This window comes from Pantherophis guttatus, chromosome 3 (assembly GCF_059756535.1).
Source record: "Pantherophis guttatus breed Tessera chromosome 3, ASM5975653v1, whole genome shotgun sequence".
NCBI classification, from domain to species: domain Eukaryota; kingdom Metazoa; phylum Chordata; class Lepidosauria; order Squamata; family Colubridae; genus Pantherophis; species Pantherophis guttatus.
Genome location: NC_142065.1, coordinates 68,224,495 through 68,246,491, shown reverse-complemented (window position 1 = coordinate 68,246,491; position 21,997 = coordinate 68,224,495). Strand labels below are relative to the sequence as shown.

Below are 21,997 nucleotides of genomic sequence, written 5' to 3'. Positions count from 1 at the left end.
ATCAGAACAAATTCATTTGAGACATTTTTGGTCATCCTTCCTTCTTATTTTTGCTATTCTCTACCCTACCCTGCAGTTAGGGTAATTTTTCAAATGCCACTTAAATAATGGGAAAGAGTTAGCCTTTGTTTTCACAAAGAATTCCATTATCTACTTTTATCACCATATCATTTACATAAGGCAATAAAAGTGTTTTCATTTTTCTACACAAAGACTTCTGAATGTTTTTTCCCCGCTATGAAGTAAAAGGTAAATGTAAAGGTTCCCCTCGCACATATGTGCTAGTCTCTAGCACTAGGGATTCGAACCGCTGAACTTCCCTATGAAGTAGTGGAGTTATTTAATATCTAGCAGACAAATCTTGCAAAACTTATTTTATCAGGAGTGGAAGGATCACATTTTGAAACATTTTACATTACCATTATAATTCATTATGTACTACAGCACTTCCGAGAAATGTAAATGTAGGAGAGAATGGTGAAGTTCAGTTGTGTTGTTGGATCTCACCCATAAAGAGATCTATACAAAATTACTGTGTTTCTTTTGTGCATAATATTTCACTAACTCATTAGCAAAAAATTATTTTTCTGAAGAGACCAGGAAAACAAAATTCTGTACTGTTCTTATACTTGGCCAAATGTTCCCTCAAAAAGACAAAGATGTGTCTTCCTCTGAATAGCCAGATATAATGAGCCTAAAAAACTATAGAAAAAAGAAACAGGAAATTCTGCAGACTATGATTCTGATTTTAAGGTTTTATATATTAAAGGGATGTGGTGGTTCAGTGGCTAAGACACTGAGCTTGTCAATTCGAAAGCACGTTAAAAAATGCAAGTAGAAAAATAGGGACCACCTTTGGTGGGAAGGTAACAGTGTTCCGTGCGCTTTTGGTGTTTAGTCATGCCGGCCACATGACCACAGAGATGTCTTCGGACAGCGCTGGCTCTTCGGCTTTGTAACGGAGATGAGCACTGCTCCCTAGAGTCGGGAACGACTAGCATATATGAGCGAGGGGAACTTTTACCTTTATCTTTTATATTAGCTGTGAGATTGGTAGAACTTTCAAATCTTTATAAAAAGCTACTGAATTGACATAGTATCCAAAATTCAGGCTTAATATTATGTTGATCCAAGTACTATAATGTCATGCACAGCAAAAGTAGGAGATAAAATATCCTACTGAATATTTACTGAACCTTAAAATATCCATGTTCTACCATTTACTTTACATTTAGAATAGTAAAATACCTAAGTCTCAGAACAAAAATCAAAGAAACAAATCTGTTCAACATCTCCATAAGCTTAAAAAGTTTTTGTTCCAGATCAGCAATTAAGTTTTAAATCAGCAATATGCTTAAATGCCAAACTCACTGACACATTCCTTATCATGCTATTTTCCTATAAGAGGTACTAAAAAGTCTCTTCCCATAAATTTTACTTCCTGGATTAGAATCTTTTTAAAAACCACCTATTGGGGCTATTATAATTTGGAATTTTGGGAATACATCATGGATTTAATCACAAATAGTTGGTGGTGCTTATTTACAAAATGGTTTCATGGAGGATGAGGCCAGTCACTTCTATTTCACCTTATCAGTGAGATGGGCAGCATATAAATATAATAAATTAATAATATACTGGCAGGCAATGTGTTTCCCACTATTTCCTTCAGGATCCTTAGCAGCTCTTTACTGCATTCTTATAAATTGTGGCAATGAGGCATGATCACAGGTAAGCAACAAACAACTGTTGGCTACCCAAAGGTGCTTTTTCAAGAGGCAACTAGACTTCCTTGTTTTTCTTTGAAGATGTTTCGCTTCTCATCCAAGAAGCTTCTTCAGATCACTGAAGCTTCTTGGATGAGAAGCGAAACGTCTTCAAAGAAAAACAAGAAAGCCCAGTTATCTCTTGAAAAAACACCTTTAGTGCAGCCATGACCTGTATGAGTGAGAATCTCCATAGACAACTGTTGGCTACCAACACACATGTGTTCTTGATGAATACATTCAGGTATCTATATGAGACCCACCTATAGAGGTTATAGTTTCCATCAAATGGCATAAAAACATTACAATCAGTTTGGGGAGATGTCAAGGGTGATATTGCTAAGAACATTTAGATTCTCAGTATGTTTTCCAATAGTATAGAGTACATACCAATTTATAAAACATTATTAAATGTCTTAATTAATGGGAGTAAATAGGTTAAAAGGTTTGCCCTTATAATCATTTACAAATCTGCAGAAATAAAAGGAAACATACATAGAATCTATTTGATCTGACAGTACATATTCATAATTCAGTATTTATTCACCTCAGAATCTGATTTACATTGATAATTACAGGGCCAATTCTTGTATATCTATTACTTTAAGTTGTTTTAAAGTTTCATTTATTTGAAATGAATGTTCAGTTTTTAGAAAGCTAATCATAGGCTGTGAAGTTAGAACTTTTAATTTAAGGATTGTACTTTATAAGACCTAAATGGAACACACTAAAACCCTGCAATTTAACCACTTGTGGTTCAAAATTTTTGCTCTGTTAAAGTAAGCAGGAATACTATTAAACTTTTGTATAACTTGAACAATCTTATCTTAGAATAACCCAGAACAACACATGCACTCAAGGTTTTTTTGCATCTATCAAGTAACAAAATAGGCAACCCGCAATAAGTTTATGAAATGTGTAAGACACAGGCAAAGTAGCTGAGCATTTTCAGAGCCAACATTCTTAGATTGAGGAAGCACTCAGAGGAACTTTATTTTTTTTAAAAAAAACTCTCTAAACTCATATTCTTATAAAGATATTTACCTCTTGAATATGTTATATTGTACTATACAGTAATTTTTATGTTGGCCATCCCTAGTTATTTAATCTAACTTCCTTTTTAGTAGATTGTTGTACAAGTATTATAGCTTTATCATAAACAACTTTAAAGGTAAAGGTTCCCCTCGCACATATATGCTAGTCATTCCCGACTCTAGGGGACAGTGCTCATCTCCATTTCAAATCCGAAGAGCCAGCGCTGTCCGAAGACGTCTCCGTGGTCATGTGGCTGGCATGACTAAACGCCAAAAGTGCACGGAACACTGTTACCTTCCCACCAAAGGTGGTCCCTATTTTTCTACTTGCATTTTTTACATGCTTTCGAACTGCTAGATTGGCAGAAGCTGAGACAAGTAACAGGAGCTTACCCCGTTATGGGGCACTAGGGATTCGAACCGCTGAAGTGCCAACCTTTCAATCGACAAGCTCAGTGTCTTAGCCACTGAGCCACCACCTCCCTTAAACAACTTTAGGTCTTTAAAGTAAGTGGCGTATATACTGCCAGTACTGATTGCAAAAACAGTTATTTTAAAAAAAATAAATGAATTATTTAATTGAAACCACATTATAAATTCCAATTTAAGAAATTCAGAGATGTGGTATATATAAAAACAAGAAGAGTTACACAGTTCATCATCAATAAATGGGAAGAAACCATACACTCTGCATTTTGTTTTGCATTTCATATAGAACGTAGAACATTTTCTTTCATGATTTTTGGAAAGCAAAGTCATTGATGCTACCATCAAATAAGAAGCATAAAATCTGCTATTTTTGACGCAAATAGTTTTTAGTTCACAAAGCAGTTTTATATCTTTGGCATCCCCTGTTCAATCTTGCTCTTCTACAACTGTGAAAATGTCTTGGGCTATTTATTATTGTTCAACTCAGATAGACCTGTAATAGCGCTTCCCCATCTGGGAAAGCCAATGAAATTTTATGACATTTTTTCGTGTAGGACTCAAATGAAGAAAAGAGCAGACTAAGAATGTTCACTTGCAGTTCACTGAGGAGTTTTTCTGTGGCAAAAATATACAGTGGGAGGAGGAAGAAGATGAAAGGATCCAAGGGGGACCATTTCTACTTCTTCTCCAGGGCCTACCTCAACTGTACTAAGTCTGTGAATTAGACAGAATCTCAATGATGCAATTATCAAAATGTTACACACACTTTATTACACATCCAGACACCAGATTCTTCAGGCAAACTGTTTCAATGTCTCACCATCTCATTAAACATCTGCTGATTAGGCTCTTGATCTGTCTCTTGTTGCATCCCAAAATGTTCCCCTCTAGAATAAAGGGACATTCAGTTATACTCTCTTCCTTATTTTTTTCCCCCCAACAAGGTATGCAAAACGTAATAAGGCAGTCCAAGGTTGGAAAGAAATTATATAAAGGCAATTAGGACAGCTTCCATTTATTTAACAGTAAGGTAATTCTCAAAAGATTGAACCAAACAACCAATCTGAACTTGAACTAGAACCAGTTTGGTGTGGATGGAGAAGCTGGCAAAAGAAAGATGGCTTCAGGGCTATAGAAAAAAAAGAGTTCCAGAAAAATATCCCTGAATAAATCTCTATGGGATAATGTTGCAACTACTTCATTCTAAGCCCCTCCCTCTAGGTAGCAACACCGTCCCAATTTTGGTGCCATTCAAATAAATTGCTATGGTTATCTGCAACTTTGAACAAATATTTAAGCTTTTCTGCAACTGACACTTTCCCACTAGTTTTAAGCTGCTTTCCACATTGCATTTCATATATATATATATAATATTTATTTATTTATTTATTGGTTCAATTTATATGCCGCCCTTCTCCGGAGACTCAGGGCGGCTTACAATGCGTTAAGCAATAGCCTTCATACTTTTGTATATACCTGCTTAGTAGGGTTTTCACCCCACCCCCCCAACCAGTGTTATTTTTATACAAAGTCAGCTTATTGCCCCCACAATCCGGGTCCTCATTTTACCTACCTTGAAAGGATGGAAGGCTGAGTCAACCTTCCATCCTTTCTAAGGTAGGTAAATTGAGGACCCAGTTGTGGGGGCAATAAGCTGACTTTGTATAAATATACAAAAGGATGAAGGCTATTGCTGAGCACATTGTAAGCCGCCCTGAGTCTTCGGAGAAGGGCGGCATATAAATCAAATTAAAAAAAAAAAAAAAAAAACCTTGACCCTGGTGAGATTTGAACTTGCAGTAATTGCAGGCAGCTGGTGCTACTTAACAGCACTTTAGTCCACTGTGCCAGCAAGGCTCATATTTACATCTGAATCATAAATTTAAAATGATATTGGAAAGGGACAGTACACTTACTTCTTTTGCAGTGGTGTTGTACCTTATGATTCTTGATGAATGTATATTTTCTTTTATGTACACTGAGAGCTATGCACCAAGACAAATTCCTTGTGTGTCCCCAATCACACTTGGCTAATAAAGAATTCTATTCTATTCTATTCTATTCTATTCTATTCTATCCTATCCTATCCTATCCTATCCTATCCTATCCTATCCTATCCTATCCTATCCTATGGTGGTGGCATTGGGTGGTGCTAATTTCTGAAGGTATTATCAATGCTTTCAGATTTTTAAAAAAGCAGATTACTGATTTCTACAGTTACTGATCATATTCTTCAACAGAAGAAAGATGACAGTGAATTTTAGTCATAGAATTTAAGCAAACAGCATGGTGGGTATTCTTATTAGAATACATCTGTTGGCTAAAACCTGGTGTTACTGCATTCTATTTACAGTTTGTTAATATTATTTCTAAACTTATTATTTGGGTGTTAAAACATCAATTTAAAAACAACCTATGGCATGTAGTAATGGAAGTCAGTTTTATATTATAACAATATTGTACTATAATATAAACCCCTTCCCAAATATGATATATGCTCACACACCCTACCTCACAATCTGTTATATCATACTATGAGTTTCTGAAATGACATTAAATTTTCCATTATAAAGTGGTAGGCTCACTAAAAAATTCTTTGTCCTAATTCCCTACTTGTCTAGAGCCTTATAAAGTTTTACATTTCTAACTCAGAATGTAAAGTATAAAGATGCCAGTAAACAATCACTATCATCAATAATTAAATATTTTCACCAGATTCATATTCCTGATATATGTACATATGAGTGCATTTGGATTAGGGTATCAAAAAGCAAAAAAACAGAGGGCAACAAAGAAATATTGAAAACTGTAATTCTTTGCTGTCAACTGTTGGTCATCTGGACTGTTGCGGTTCATATCTGGTAGCTTGAGTGTACTATGTATGTATGAATGTATGCCCCCAGACACCTATCAACACAATTTCCCCCCATCACTTTATTTACATTCAGATTTTCACAGCAAGCAAGCAATACAGTAACATTATTATCACTCTTTGTGAAGAAGAGCATGTTTTCCTTTGACACTTACATTCTGCTGCCCCTACAGAATAAAAATGCTGAACAAAATCTCAACAGCAGCTTCTTATCACATGCTAAACATTTCCCTATCGCCTTCTGAGACTTAGTGTAAGGCAACCACATCTGTTTCTGCGTGCCAATAACGTTAAGAATAATTAAGTTCTTCTATTATTTTAAGCAAACACAACAATTAACTGATGCTGTCAGCTTCCCAGCCGTTCAGTGCATTTCATTAACGGTTTCCAACTTAAACTTAGCCGGTGCCTTCTTAAAAGCAGAATTCATCTAACCAGCAACTCTTCCGACATGCAAATAACTCAAACAGGAGAAAGAATGCCACATCCAGTTCGTGTTTCATTTTCACTCATCATTAAATGCTGAAAGCAGGCAATGAAAAAAAAGAAAAGTAGAATGCATTTGTGGATGCTTTAATACATACCTGGGAAACCCCCTAGCACCATTGCTGCATTAGAACACAATTGTAGGTATCTGCATTCCGCACAAACATTCAAATGCTGTGAGCAGCTCCAGTCCTCACCACACAACACACAGAGAGAATCGGAGCTCCGTCTTTCTTCTGACGACCTTGGGCCTGCTTGAAAGATTTCCCTCGCCTTAAGGGCAATCTGTCAGTTCTCTTTCCACTATGATATGTGACCAATCGCAATTAATTTCAATCTTGCCCACAAGCAAAGAGTTACATCCTTCAGCAAGCCTGCAAGCACAACTAGAGAAATTCCTGGTCTCCCATCTCTGAACCACCGAGGCTCTAGTGCTGTTGCTACTGCTGCTGTATTGTTGTTGCATTGCTGGAAATCACTACGATTCAACTAGCATCCCTCCTCTGAAACAGAAATCATTTTGAAACAACATTGCCCTTTTTCTTGATTGCGAGCCTAGCAGATTTGATTCTTAATGACCCACTCTTAATTGCAGATAAATGGTTTGTAATGTCCAGTCAGGTGCACACACACCTATACAGTATGCATAAATGGTTGTTTCCGATTCTAATAATCTGTGAGTGCAGAGCTGGCTAAGTATTATATTTTAGTTTTCCCTTGATCAGAGCTGCAGAGTGGGATTATGTTTATATCTTCAGAAAAACTGTCTGCTCTAAATCCTTATCATTGCCAAGCAGATTCGAATCCATTTAATCCCCCTTCAGTGATCAGTGAGAATATGTTTAAAATTATTTATTTTATATAGCAATTAAATAAAATCACAAGAATGCTGTGTAGGAAGTTGGTATGTATCAATAGCCAATATTAATATTCTTTCCATTTAGAAAGCACATCTTTTGTAACATGCCTGCAGAGAGCTACATCTGCAACATCTGTTCAATGCATTGGCAGAGCCAAAGAAAAATTAGTGGTTACAGTCATTCTCAGACCTTATTACGCTTACATTTCTTACACTCAAATGCATTTTCAGTATTTGAGTACTGAACCAATAGGTTTAAAATCTGTACAAAGGCGAAAATCTGTGCACAGATACCCATGATGATGTATAGTAACAGTCCATTATTTTTAAAGAAATATCATGTAGGAAAGCTAATTTCAGAACACGATTTAAAAACATTAAAGGACGTGTTATAGCATCCCAATTAAAAGCTCTTTGATTGTCATTTTGTTTGATGGATTGAAATGCTTTCTGATACAGTAAGAAAATCTAACACCATTGTTAATGACTGCAGTGACATCTATTGGAAAGGCAGCATTTTAACTTCAGAGCTATGCTGGATCAGACTAAAAGCCAACATCGCATTCCCATTGTGATCAATAAGAAACCACGCCACCCTTTTTGCTAGTATTGGCAAAGTAATTTGGCTTGCATTTTTCCTGAAACGAATCTGTTGTTTTAATTGTGTAATAGGAACTTTCGATTAAAATTGGGCAGAAAATTAGGGAAAAGGGCAAACAGAAACAGATTCATTGTTTTGTGACTTTGACTGTTTATTCTGCAAACTGATTCATAAACTGTGAAGAGTAAACATGTGCCTTAAATAACTTATAAAGGCAGAGTCACTCTTCTCTAGTACACACAAGCAAGTGATATTCAGAGACATGCCTTGGGGTCTTTGATGCTCCCTGAACACTGTTCTTTGCAGATGTTTCACTATCCAGATAGTAATATGATCAGTACATATCAGGGCGCTGATGATGTTACCTAGTTGGGTAATGAAACATCTGCAAGAAAACAACCAAGCTCAAGCATCAAGAACTCCACAGTTTACCCTGACCTACAAAAATTTTGATTGTGTAGGTTAGACAGAAACTGTATTGGAGATTTTTAGGCAGGGGTTCCCTGAGATCTGATAATTATTTCAAGGATTTCTCCAGGGAAAAGGGTTGAGAAAGTTTGCTCTTTAAGTTTATTTAATTCCTTTTAAAGCTATCCTGATTGGATCTTTTGATAGCTTAATAAAGGATTATGTAATTAGAAAAATTAATCAGTGGAACGGCTTGCTTTCAGAAGTTGTGGGTGCTCTATCACTGGAAGTTGTTAAGAAGAGATTTGACAACCAGGAAGGGCCTTCTGCTTGAGCAGGAGGTGGGACTAGAAGATCTCCAAGATCCAGTGGTGGGTTGCTACCAGTTCGCATCGGATCGTGCAAACTGGTAGCGGTGGTGGGAGACTCCGCCCACCCGTCTGGACGCTTCTGCGCATGCGCAGAAGCACCACGCACACACACACAAGCAAACTGGTAGCGACGGGATTTGGAACCTGCCCCTGCCAAGGTCCCTTCCAACTCTGTTATACTGTTATGTTCTCCTCAACTTACAACCACAACTAAGTCCAAAAATTTATGTTGCTACGCAAGGCAGTTGTAAAGTGAGTTTTGTACCATTTTACAATCTTTCTTGCCACAGTTGTTGTTAAGTTAGTAACATGGTTGTTAAGTGAATCTGGTTTCTCCCATTGACTTTGCTTGTTGTAAGCTAACCGGGAGGGTTAAAAATAGTAATCACATGAGCTGGAGAAACTATTACCCTCATAAATACATTATAGAAATGTTTTATTTACATATTTGTATGGAATATATAATTATTATATATAACATATTTACATAATAAATAAAATACAAACATGAAATTTCAAAATGATTCACATGTCAAAAATGATTGTGGTCAGAGAACCTTGGTATTTCCAAAACTACTTACCCTCAATGCTGGTTATGCATAGTTAAACAGTTTACTGAGAAGTGGCATACTCACGATCTCTATCTTAAGTAAATTTTGTCCACACTTCCTGAAAAAAGGGTCTAAGATATTATGGCATTAAGGAGCTTTTACCCATTCAATTTGAATAATTCTGTAGATCTTTTGGTAGTTTAACAAGGGATTGTGTAGGAAGAGGTACTTCCTCTTATTTCTCAAATTTTTTCCAGCATTTTTTCCCGTTGGAATTCAAAATTCTCATATTCTGGCAAAAAATTCAATTCTATACAGTAAATATGGTGACCACAAGCAACTTTTCCTTAGGTAAGAGCCCCAAAGAAGAATTCTGAATGTAGCAATAATACTTCATAATTTACCCTCTGTAAAAGCATTTTCTTCTTCTTCGTCCTCTTCCTCTTCTGGATCATCCGAGCTGGACTTTCTTGCTCCCTTGTAAGGTGGTGGCAATTTCATGGGTGGTGGAATTCCACTTTTCTTGTAAAAAGAAAAAAAAATAGCCTTTCATATTATGCCTATAAATTTCAGATAGTTCTGATAAAGAATCCATTATATATCTGTAGTTTATAAATGCTGTTTTCAAAAGTAGCTTCCAGTTTCATAGACTTTGGGCTTCTTTTGAATAAGCCTCACATTTTTGTCCACATTTAAAAAAAATTGATTTTATATTAGCTCGTTAGAAGCAAGAAATACTAAGATGCTAATGTCTCCTTATACAAAAACAACAATGATAATACAGCGCTTAACTGACAACCTAAATGTAAAAATACAATTTTCACCAAGGACCAAAATGCTTTATAAAATAAATCTACAGCTTTCGAGGCACTTAGGAAAAAAAAAAGACAGCTTATAAAGGTCCATCAAACATTACAGACTATGCTATTTTCAATATTACCTCTGGTTAACAAGCAATGTATCATAAAACTCACAATAAAATCTCATTACCTCGCATAAATAAAGGCATTTTCGATAATGGTGCATATAGTGGTACATATCCCCCTAAAGAAGGAGAACTGGAGGACTCCAGTAGACACAACCAAGCATCTGTTTCTCAGGCTTGAGTCATTTGTGAGCTGTCCTGTAGGGCTGAATTAGCTCAACTACGATCACATCGCTAAAGGCAAATGCACTTTAGTAAACAAACAGTGAGTGCCAAATTGTCATGAGATCAACACAAATGGCTTGAAAAATGCTACTCTATATGGCAGAGAGTCATAAGCCATGGTTTTGCATGTCATTTTTAGAAAAAATATATTTTTTTCTACAATACTATATTACTATAGTAATAGTATAGCGGTAAAAAAAAAGACATTTGCAAATACGGAGTTGCAGTCTTATGTGAACGATCGACACTGATTGTAAAAGCATGCCTTTTGAATGTGGGATGGAAATAAAATGAAAAATTGCAATAGGCAATAAAAAGGAAGGGCAGTTCAAACTGAAAGTAATTGCAAATCAGGATAAAATAAATTTCATCTTGTTAAGACAAAAATAGCATCAAAATAAAAAGAGAATAAAAACAACCTTCCGCGATTTAGGTAGCGGAGGAAAACAGTTGGCACTCTATCCAAATTATCCTACCAAGTTTAGGAATCTGTTGAAAAGCAACAGATTAAACGGGTTAATGAATTCTAAAGATAAAAGTTAAAAACTCTATCATATTGAATTCTAATGTAATTATTTATTTATTTATATCCCGTTACTATTACTTTATAAATAACTCAAGACAGCAACAAAGATCATCCTTCCTTCTCCTGTTTTCCCCACAACGACAACCCTTGTGAGTTGGCTTGTCTGAGAGAGAGAGATTGGCCCAAAATAGTCTGTCAGCTTTCTGTTGATTGTATATGAACAAACCATATACAACCAATTTCGTCTTGGCTGTTATTTTACTTCCCAGACTAATGTCCAGCTGCAATTTCCTTCTGGTTTCCCATCTAAATGCTAACCAGATCTAACCCTGTTTGACTTCAGCCTTGTGTTGCTGCTTGCTGTGGCAACAGCTGTTACTGAGGACAATACAAATTAATCTGCAATGAGTCAATCCACTCAGTTTGGATGCAGCTCTGTTTTGTTTTCACTTTAACCTTTATCGGAATACTATTTTCGTATGTGCTATGAAGATGATTATTTTATGCTGCCTTTCTCGGAGTATGCTGTGTTGTTTAAATCCACTGAATCTACTAAATCCAATCTTCAGAGTCTAGAGGAAAAATTCATTCTTTTCCTGACTCAGCTTCCTCTCTAGGAAATGTTGTCTATGCTTTCACTCACCCATAATCAAGGTTTATACTCTATGGAAATAACTAGCCCAGACCACAATTCTATGGTTAACTGAAGAATATCTACACAATAATGTATTGGACCATCCTTTTAATGACATTTTCCCTATTTGTCATTCTCCAGCTGACCAAATCCAACATTATCTGGAATATGGTGGGGGAAATGACATCCTATTTATATTTGATATCATTATTTCCAGAAGTCATGTATTCCATTAGCTTTTGAACTTAACACCCATTTGCACTTTTAGTACTCCAGGGACGGAATCATTCATGTAGAAAAGAAACCATTACCCATACAACTACTTGTCCATGTTACGAATGCTGAAATACTGCATAATTTAGCACGACAATCTCTGCCCAGGGGCTCATGCAAGGCAGTATTTGAGTTTTATTCACAGGGGGAAAATCTGAGTACTATCTTCACAATGAAATGGCTGTTAAAACTAGCTGGTGGTCTGCATTATTTTAGAGACATGATATGTAGCCAGTTCAGTGACAAGTAGTATTTCTTCAACAAACACACAAATAAATAATTTCTTCATGGAGGCCCCCATACAGGCAGTCTCAATAGCACAGCTCCAGGAGTCAGTCTACATGGGTATGTTTATACTGTTAATGGCTAAATGAACATGAGTGCTTTGGGAAGAACCTCCCTGCAAAAACATGTAGTCAATTATTTCCAGGGTGATTAAAGACTCTTCCTGATGTAAGAAGAAGTTTATTGTGATGACACCACAATATTAGAATTAAAGAAGAAGAAAAAAGGATATCCTCTAACTTAAAACCTATACCTTGAACTTGAGGAAATACATATAAATATTTAAGGTAAAAGTTTCCCTGTCCAGTTGTGTCCGACTCTAGGGCTCAGTATTCATCTCCATTTCTTGGACAAAGGAGTCAGCGTTGTCCTTTTCCATGGTCATGTGATCAGCATGGATATACGTCAAAGACACATGGAATGCCGCTACCTTCCCACTGAAGTGGTACTTATTAATCTACTCACATTTGCATATTTTCGAATTGCTAGATAGGCAGGAGCTAGAGGAGGAAAGGGAGGTCATCCCATTGCGCAGCACTTGGGTTTCAAAACTGGGCTTTCCAACTGACAAGCTCAGCGTCTTTAACCGCTGAGTCATTTCAAAAAGGGAACTTCTCTACAAGAGGCATCAAACAAAGTCTCGAGATAAACCTTTCCACAGGCAGTAATGGTTGAGCTCCAACTTCTAGCATTTAAGAATAGAAGTACAGTTACACTTTTGTTTAGTGACCGCTCCGAAGTACAACATAAATTACAACAATGTAATTTATGACCATTTTTCATGCTTAGGACCATTACAGTATCCCTATGGTCATGTGATCAAAACTCAAGACGCTTGGCACCTGGCTCGTATTTATGATGATTTTAGTGTCCCAGAGTCATGAGATCGCCTTTTATGACCTTCTGACAAGTCAGTGGGGAAGCCAGACTCACTTTACAACTGTGTTCTGCCCCAGCTTCGGATTCCCAGAGAATATGACACACCAAGCTTCGCAAACACTGTTTAATTCCAAACAAACCCCTTTCAAGAATGCAGGCTTCTCGTGCAAAGGGTCCTTATCAAAGTTATTAAGAACAAAGTCCGACAAAGGTTGGCAACCAGCCTAGAAAACCAGATATGAGAAGTCACTCGCTCTCCAAGATGCTCTGTAGTAATGAGACGTTGTTTCTAGCAAGAAAGCACTAACTGCGTGCAACTTAAATAGGCTAAGGGAGTGGCCAATTATCCTCAAGCCGTACTCTCGAGTAGACCTCCTCCTCCTCAGTAGCCACTCCTGCCTTTTGGCAGCCCTGCATGCCCGAGCATTGAGGAGAGGCTCCTCCACTTCGCTCTCTCCACTGGAAGGAGCCTCTGGAGGTTCTGAAGGCCCTGGCTGAGTCTCTGCCTCTGGCATCACATCCTCTTCGGCCTCCTCGCTGTCCGACGCGAGCGCCAGCTGTGCCAGCTGCTGGCACACCACACCAGCCTCCTCGTCGGGATCAGCCACAATCCGCGCAGGCCGTTGGCGGGCCACAACAAACTGTGTTAGTACCTTAACAAGTGCACTGATTCACTTAACAACTCTGGCAAGAAAAGTCATCAAATGGGGCAAAACTCACTAAACAACCAGAATTTTGTTTAGCAACCAGCTTTTTGGAACCTACCACAGCAGTGGTGGGTTCCAACTGATGTTACCACCGGTTCTTTTCGCGCACGCACTTTGCGTGTGATTGCCAAACATGCGCTCTGCGCAAGCACTTTAGATTTCTGCTCAGCTGAGGCGTAGCAATCCACTCTGCTGTGCCTATCAGCTGGGTTAAAAAACGACAAATAAAGGTAGGTATAACGTGGGGGCGGGTGGGAGGGCCCAGCTCACAGTCATAGAGAACCAGTTCACTGATATCACTTCATCACCACTACTGACTTGCCCAAACCGGGCTGAACCGGGAGCAACCCACCACTGCTTGTAAATTAAAGATTACCTGCAATCAACTCACAAATATGCCTGGCAGACAAAAAGCTACAATTGTAAAGAGAAACAAAAATCAGAGAATTGTAAGAATACTTTTCCTTGGCTCCTCTAGGTCATCTGGATCAGCATCTTGAGAAGAATGGAGTAGAGGAGGAGGAAGGTTCTTAAAAGTCAGTTGGAGCCACCCAAATGAAAATCATGCGAAGGATTAGGGTACAGTCAGCATATTTTGCATAATCAAAGCTGTCTTGCTATAAGAGTAGCCGAATTATTTGCAAACATAATTTCAAAGAACATGATCAGAAGGCAGTTCAAGGTAGTTCAAATGGAGTAATACAAACACTAGAAAACAAAAACAAATTAGAAAAGAAGCCGATTCTCAGATTTATATTTGTCAGATTTTTGAATGGAGGATAGTCAGGTAAGGATTGTTTCCTTGTTGCCTAGCACTTTTGTCTCAACTTTCCAACCTGCAATTCTGGGTAAGTAGCAGGTATTGTAGGACTCCCTGGTTCCTCCCAGCTTTCTTTCTGTAGGAGGTACAGAGAGCAAGATTTTCATATTCTAAAAAAATAGCTCCTCCAAAGGACTCAAAAGACTTGGAAGAATGGTACTCTGTTTCTCTAGGCGTAAACATATAGATACAAAAAAAACCTCTGCATTACGCTACTAATGGTCTGTCCTCATAAAATGTAATGTATTGCCCATTTTGCTTGCAGCAAATTAGAGTTTGGAGGCAAACTCATCAATGTGAAACTTTATGGTTGACCTCACAGAAACCTAGAGTGGAAAAATACTGCTGTTGATCCTACTGTCAGAAATGTGAAAGATAAAATGTTCTCTGCTGAAGCATAGCTTCTTTAAATACAGGTAGTCCTCGACTTACATCCATTTGTTTAGTGACTGGTTACAATGGCACTGAAAAAAGGGACTTATGATCATTTCCACACTTACGACCATTGTAGCATCTCCATGTGACTTAAATTCAGATGCTTGGCAACTGGCTCATATTTATGGTGGTTGCATTGTCCTTGAGACCTTCTGACTAGCAAAGTCAATGGGGAAGCCTAATTCATTTAACAACCATGTTACTAACTTAACAATTGCAGTGATTTATTCAACAACAGTGGTCGGAAAGATTGTCAAGTGAGGCAAAACTCACTTAACAGCTGTCTTAGCAACAGGGCTCAATTGTAGTTGCAAATCAAGGACTACCAGTAGGATACTAGCAATTTCAAACATGTTATTTATTTTCATCCATCAATGCACACTGGTTTAAAAATCAGAAATGGTTTTCCAATCATTTTGACCAAGTTTGGACTATTCAAACTATTTTTTTTAAAAAAAAAGCTTGGGAAAGGAGAGCTCATCCAATCTATATTACAGCAGTACATTTATTAGTACAGCTCAAGATTTATAAACTAGTATGCAAGCTCTCAAATCCCCAAGAACACCACATCAGGGAAGATGATTAAAAATACAGAAAAAGAGAGGGCGGAAAAATGAAATGTGACTGTTTAAATCATCCGTGCTCCCAATTAGTCATACAAAGCTAGACACATTCATCCGAACTTTTCTTTTCACACACCATGACAGTAATAATTTCCATATTTTTCAAAGGAAAACCAACAGCTCTAAAGATTCATCCTAGCCTACATTAATTTTCTTATGGAGAGTCCAGAGAGTTTCTCATGTAAATAGCCTTGTTGAAGAAAAGTGATTATCTATCAACAATCAATCAATTATATCATGAATCAGGTTACCTCACAATTTGTTTTTACTTTTGGGACTTTTGCGGAGGTACAGCGAATTGAAGATGCAATGCTCTGCAAAAGCAGAGTCAATGACTGTGGCAAAGATCAAGGAACTTGTGAGTAGACTGGTTCCTGGCAACTTCTCTGGATAAAGAGAAGACAGGAGATCACCCGCATGTGATCCGGATGGCTGCTCCTTGCAAGGAGATATAGGACATCAGTTTTCCATGAGTTTGACTGATGGGAGATGATGAGATCAGCCACTTTGCTCAAAAGCGGAGCCTTTTAAAGGACACTAAGTATGCAAACTTCACTTTTTAATCACTTTCAGAAATTACCTATTAACTATTTTGAAGCTATTAGAATTCTTCAGAATGACAAATTTGAAAAGTCTTCATTGGGTGAGTTTATCTTCAACTTTGAACAAAATATTAATTACAAGCTTAATAATTTAAGGAATATGAAATAAGCAGAAAAAGCTAAATCAGATTTTGATCTAAGAAAGTTACAAAAGGATTAAAGATCAAGATAAATTTGGAATATTGACTTTTACTGTAAGATTTTGGAACTAACTATAAAAATAACTTCTTGAAAGACTACTTCTTGCTATCCTGCTTGTTGCAAGTCATGACAAAGGATAAGTGATGATTTTAGAAACTGGACACTAGAGGCAAGTAAAGATTTTAAGCAGTAGGGGAAAAAAGCATATATGATTCAATTAATACTGGGACTGTCAAAATGACAAAAAATGTTATAATATTGTTCTGTCCCCCTTCCTCACACAGGCAAACACACAACTAGGCATGCCTGCCAAGATTTTATTAAGCAATCAGACTAGAAACCCTTGCAGATAAGAGTTTTGGCAGTAAACTGCGAAATGCATGCCAAGTCAGTTTTCACTCACAGTAAGCAAGACTGAGTTTATCCTCAGTCCGGTTCAGTAGCAAAAAGTTCTCCCTCCGATGCTGCCTGGGATCAAGCCAGGATTCATCATCCTCGCTCCCTCTCTGTTGTTGTTCCAATATGCTTTCCTCCTGGCATATCCCAGGCTGTTCCTCTTGGCCTTCGGATGGAACCTGAGGCATTGCCAGAGAGGAGGGTCCTGGAGAGGGAGGCCTTATCAGTTTCTCCCCATCACCTTCTGAGTCCTCTTCCTCTGTTAGGACAGGCTCGGGAGTTGGGGTCACAACAAATATCATAAATATTAAGAAATTTTTGAAGAATGGATCTGGAAGTTAGTAACTTCAATATTAGACCTATACTAAAGATACCTGTTTCTATGGATAGGTTGTGTCTAAAAGATGTTAATAAAGGATTGACATATGGCTAACAAATTTTATCTGACAGGATAAAGTACAGAATCTACAACTACAAATACAGGCCAAAAGAATGATTTGGAAAAGGACGCTTTACTGGATATACAACAGGAACTGGCTGAAGTTTTTAAAATTAAAATGGAAATATAAATGATATATCATGAGAATGACCAGCAATTTTTTTTCTTTTTCGATCTACAAAAGAAGCTTATTAAAGCCTTAAAGAAATCTGTGCAATGGGATAAAAAAGAGCTGAAGAGAAATAAAATCATGTGACAATATTTGATTGAATCAAAGATTTTTAGAAGTAAAAGGAAAAATATAAAATTGGTTTATTTGATCAAAATTAAAATGGTATTTATTTGTTTAGCAATGTTCTGACAACTTTTCATGGACTTTTTTGTAGGAGAAGGCCTGGCAGAGTAAATCCCTTAGAATCCCTAAGTAGCCATAAGATAAGTCCCACTCCCCTTGAGTGCTGTTGACCCTTATCCAACTCTAAGCACGTGCCAACAATTAGTTGAGAAGATTCCTATGCATAGGATTTTATTAGCAATAAATCAGTTTAATTAAATCTTCATGTCGATCTGGTCTTTCACGCATGACTTTTGCTGACAACAGGGTTGAAAAGTAGATGTTTTATAGTTTTGCTTGTAGATAATGGACAGGATATGGAGGAAGAGATATCTGTTTAACCTTAAAGGACAATGAAGAGTTATTAAATTTGTTTATTATTGTGATGAAAGTTGGAAATCACTTTTTTATATATTTTATTTTATAACATATATTTTATATATATTTTTCTTTTCTGATTTTATTATTTTTTCTTTTTCTTTTTTCCTCATATACTATCCATTCTTTCTTTTTATTCAGCTTTGTCTAAGTATAGTTTGTATTAGATTTTACTATTGTAATTAAATTTCTTAATAAAAACTTTATTACAAAAACACAACCAATATGTTTTTACTTTCCTAATGTGAATGATTAGGAAAGTTTAGAATAGACCCATTTCCAGATTGGACCATTTTAGAACATTTAGATTATATTTATTTTAGATGTGGACTATTTCTAGAAAATCCTTTACAAAGAGGTTTATTTCATTTCTAACCCACTTAACAAGGGAACAAGCCCCAATGAACTAATTAGCACTTACTTCTAAACAGATACCTGTTGGCTTTGTAATTCTTTATTATTTTTAGTTCACTTCCCTATTTCCTCTTTGTTACAGGTGTTGTTATTGCTTCTAATGTTATTCAACATTTACATATAATAGCATAAACAGTAATAAAGATCAAGGGCAATTAGAAGTAAATTTTATTTATCTTTTCAAAACATGTCAGAAAATCTACTATGTAAGTTCAAATATTATTTGCCTTTGTCCAATTTTACATTGTTTTAAAATGATGACTTATTTGGAAACTGAGAGACTGCACCTACCTTTTCAGTTTCTTCTGTGTCCTGATCCTTGTCGCCTTTCTTTTTCTTGGGATTTATTACTGAAACTATCTACAAAATACAAATGTGTATGAATGGATGGATGGATGAATGTATCCTAATGGGAAAAAAATTGTGTGAATGAATCAAAATGAAGAAAAAGAGAAAAAATGAAAAGAAAACAAACAAAAACTATTCCTAAGAAATAGAGTTGTCTACATACAGACTGATGCCCATCTTTTTTTCTCTCTCCCACATTGGAATCCATTCTCCATCAAAATTAAATTTTAGAAAGTAAATAAGTGGAGTTAACTTACCCTTGGAAGACTTGACAGACTTTGCACCACAAAAACAATGGGGTTGCCTGCATTTTTGATAGCTTCCACAGCTTCTTCATGAGTAGCATTTTGTAGATCTGTTCCAGATACCTGCAGAGAAATAAGCTCATTTAGATTTACTTCTTCTGTTCCAAATTCTAGAAAAAGATCTTGGTCAGCTGAAAGACCTGAATAACAACCCCAAAGAGCCTTGCTAATATGACAGATATAGTCCCGTGATTAAAATGTTACTCACAGCATCTACATAACATCTAATCAATACAAAGACATTTAGAAATACTTCAATTAGATCAGTTAAAAAAATTAAACATTTTTAAAAAGATCAAATTCTTGGACTTTTTAAAATAACATTGGGTTTATTCATTCAACCCAAGGCCATATTAAACAGTACACTGAATTTATTTTCTTTAGTGAACTTAAGAAACTTCTATTTGAAGCTGTTCATTTTGCTTTATGTACATGCATATTTGGTTTCCTAATATTGCATGTGTTTTGACAGCAGTAGCATTTCCTGTTATTCTCTGACTGTTTTGGCTTTAAGATGCTCTCCTCTTGACTGCACCACTCCACAGAAAAATCCTGATAACTGATGGTTACAAGATCCCCAAAGAGAAATTCCCCATGAATAGTGAGCTCATTTTCTAGTCTCCTTGTCATTAATATGTCAAAAATATTTTTTTTTATTTATGCATGTGTTTCTAGTAGGACTTATTAATCTTTTCTCATGTAGATAAGTAGCATCTGCAGTTCTCTGTAGAGTATAAGGGCCAGCCCACTCAAAAAAAAAAAAAATGAACAGTAAATTCAAATGCCACAATTACATCTTACATGATAATTATTTTGTATTCACACATAAGATAAGCAGCTAAAGTTAGGCTGCAAATATTTACTATTTACTAAATCTGTAATCTGTAGTCAATAGAATCTCTCTAAAAATTGAGCCTGTTCAAGCAGGCAGATGCAGACAGCTACAGAGTTTTAAAGAACGCCAAACTTACTTCAAGAATTTTATCTCCTGTTTTGAGAGCCTTTGTTTTTCCTGCTGGGCTGTCTTCCAAAACCTGTTTGATAAATATTCCTTTAAGCTCTTCTCCATTCTTCAGGCGTTTTATCATTGTATGTCCCCCAACAATACTGATACCAAGAGGAACATGGGGCTCCCGAAAAATTTCAATTCTGTATGGAGAAAGAATGATCTGAATACAAGAAGTTGGAGCTTCATGATTTTTGCTAAAATCTGTGACCTTATAGAAATTCAAAGCTTCTGGTTTCTTGTACAGTAGACCACAATGTGAGTGGACAGCAGCTGCAGATTGCATGATACCTAGGTCCTTCATTTCAGTCTTCCCTGAATTAATTCCATTTTAAATCCAATCCCTTTAAAGTTTCAGGAAACTAAAAATAAGTCATAACATCTGCCTTTTAATTTTAATTAAAATAATTAATGTTAATTTTCTTCACTGTAGTCCATGCCCCTCGATACATTAATAAATACAGTCACTGAACACCAAATGTCACTCAGCCCCATGAAATCTATCCCTTTTAAAATAAAACATGACATTTTCATATGTGAATTTCAAGAACTGTACTGTTGTGAAAAAGAGGGATGCTTATTATCTGTGTTATATGAATGTATCAATTTGATGTACAGTCAGGAAAATCACATTAGAATGACTGGATAAATACAGTTAGCTTCCTTAATTATTTCTTTTTGGTTTCAAATCATATTATATTATATTTGTTTATAAGATTTAATGTGATAATAAAATAAAAGGAAACAAGCATTCTACAAGCTGTTTATGAAGAAATAACCTCAACTTTACTAATATTTTTGCAGCAAGAGTTACAGCTCTTGGACTTTACTAGAAAGTACTCAAAATTAAGCATTTATTTTCTTTAAGGCATATAATTTTCTTAATTGAAAGAGCTGCTAATAAGAACCAATGCATATCATGCAAGTCAGCTAATAGAATACATATGAAGAATATATATATAAACTACAACATAAACTGTATAATTCATTGCATTAAAGTCAGGCAAGAGTAAAAGTTTTCATGCATAGAATAGCTAGTTTGGGGCAATCTAAAGAAACATAAAAGTTCTGGCATGGCCATGATTCAGGCAGATGTGTTTGGAGAAGAATGTAAAAAAGCTATGGAGACTGGGTAGCTCAGGGAAGATTGGAGGTCAGTGGGCCAGGTAGATATGCTGGACCTAAAATCAAGGTAGAGAAAGAAAGATGCTGGGAAAATCAGAGATGGACTGGCTGTTTGCACAGCTGTCCCTTCCATTGTTTTTGGCTTCAAGCATCGCTAATCCATTCTCCATTAGCACCTCCCTCTTCCTACCTCCCTTTAGCTGCTACCTATTTGCTTGACTCCAAATAAGGACTACGAAGTAAAGAAAGGAAGCTACTGGGAAAATGAGGAAGTCCGCCAGTATCCAAATCATATAAAGGAAGGAAAAGATGGCTTAGCTGAATCAACCTTGTCCTATTTACCCTGTAAGAACCCTCCAGATTTTGTTTTCACTGAGCCTGGAAACAACTAAAATATTCCACATTTCCCAATCCTAAACATAGTATGAGTCTTTCAAAGTTGAAATAAAAACACTTTCCATTTTGCACACAGCCTTACAAGAAATTATGTAAAAATCAATGGAACTGATATAAGATCATTTGGCAGAACACCTGATAAATATTAATTCTGCCTTTAGCATACTACAAGGAACTATTGTCACACTAATCTTCCCAGATGGTATACCCAATGATTAAGCAAAGTGCCTCCAGCAAGAGAGGTGCATTGCTTCTCTTCTCCTATACTTAATGATCCACACCTCAAATTATTATTAAGGCAAAAGAAATACTGAAATATTTATCAACATACATTTGAGGGGGTCCCCAGTGACTAAAAATTGGAGTTTCTTCTCCTTCGCCGTCTTCTCTTTCAGGCAATTCAC

General features: G+C 36.4%; 1 protein-coding gene across 5 annotated transcripts in view; it reads right to left on the bottom strand.

The window, feature by feature from the left end:
* Nucleotides 1-21,997, bottom strand: part of PATJ (PATJ crumbs cell polarity complex component) — a 149,221-nt gene that overhangs the window by 62,665 nt on the left and 64,559 nt on the right. For all 5 annotated transcript variants that reach the window (XM_087889789.1, XM_034415224.3, XM_034415226.3 and 2 more), the window contains 5 exons: nt 21,925-21,996; nt 20,038-20,215; nt 19,019-19,129; nt 18,705-18,773; nt 9,782-9,899 (listed from right to left, as the gene is read on the bottom strand). In XM_087889789.1, coding sequence (XP_087745915.1) covers nt 9,782-9,899; nt 18,705-18,773; nt 19,019-19,129; nt 20,038-20,215; nt 21,925-21,996 — 548 coding nt within the window. The remainder of the gene's footprint in view (nt 1-9,781; nt 9,900-18,704; nt 18,774-19,018; nt 19,130-20,037; nt 20,216-21,924; nt 21,997) is intronic.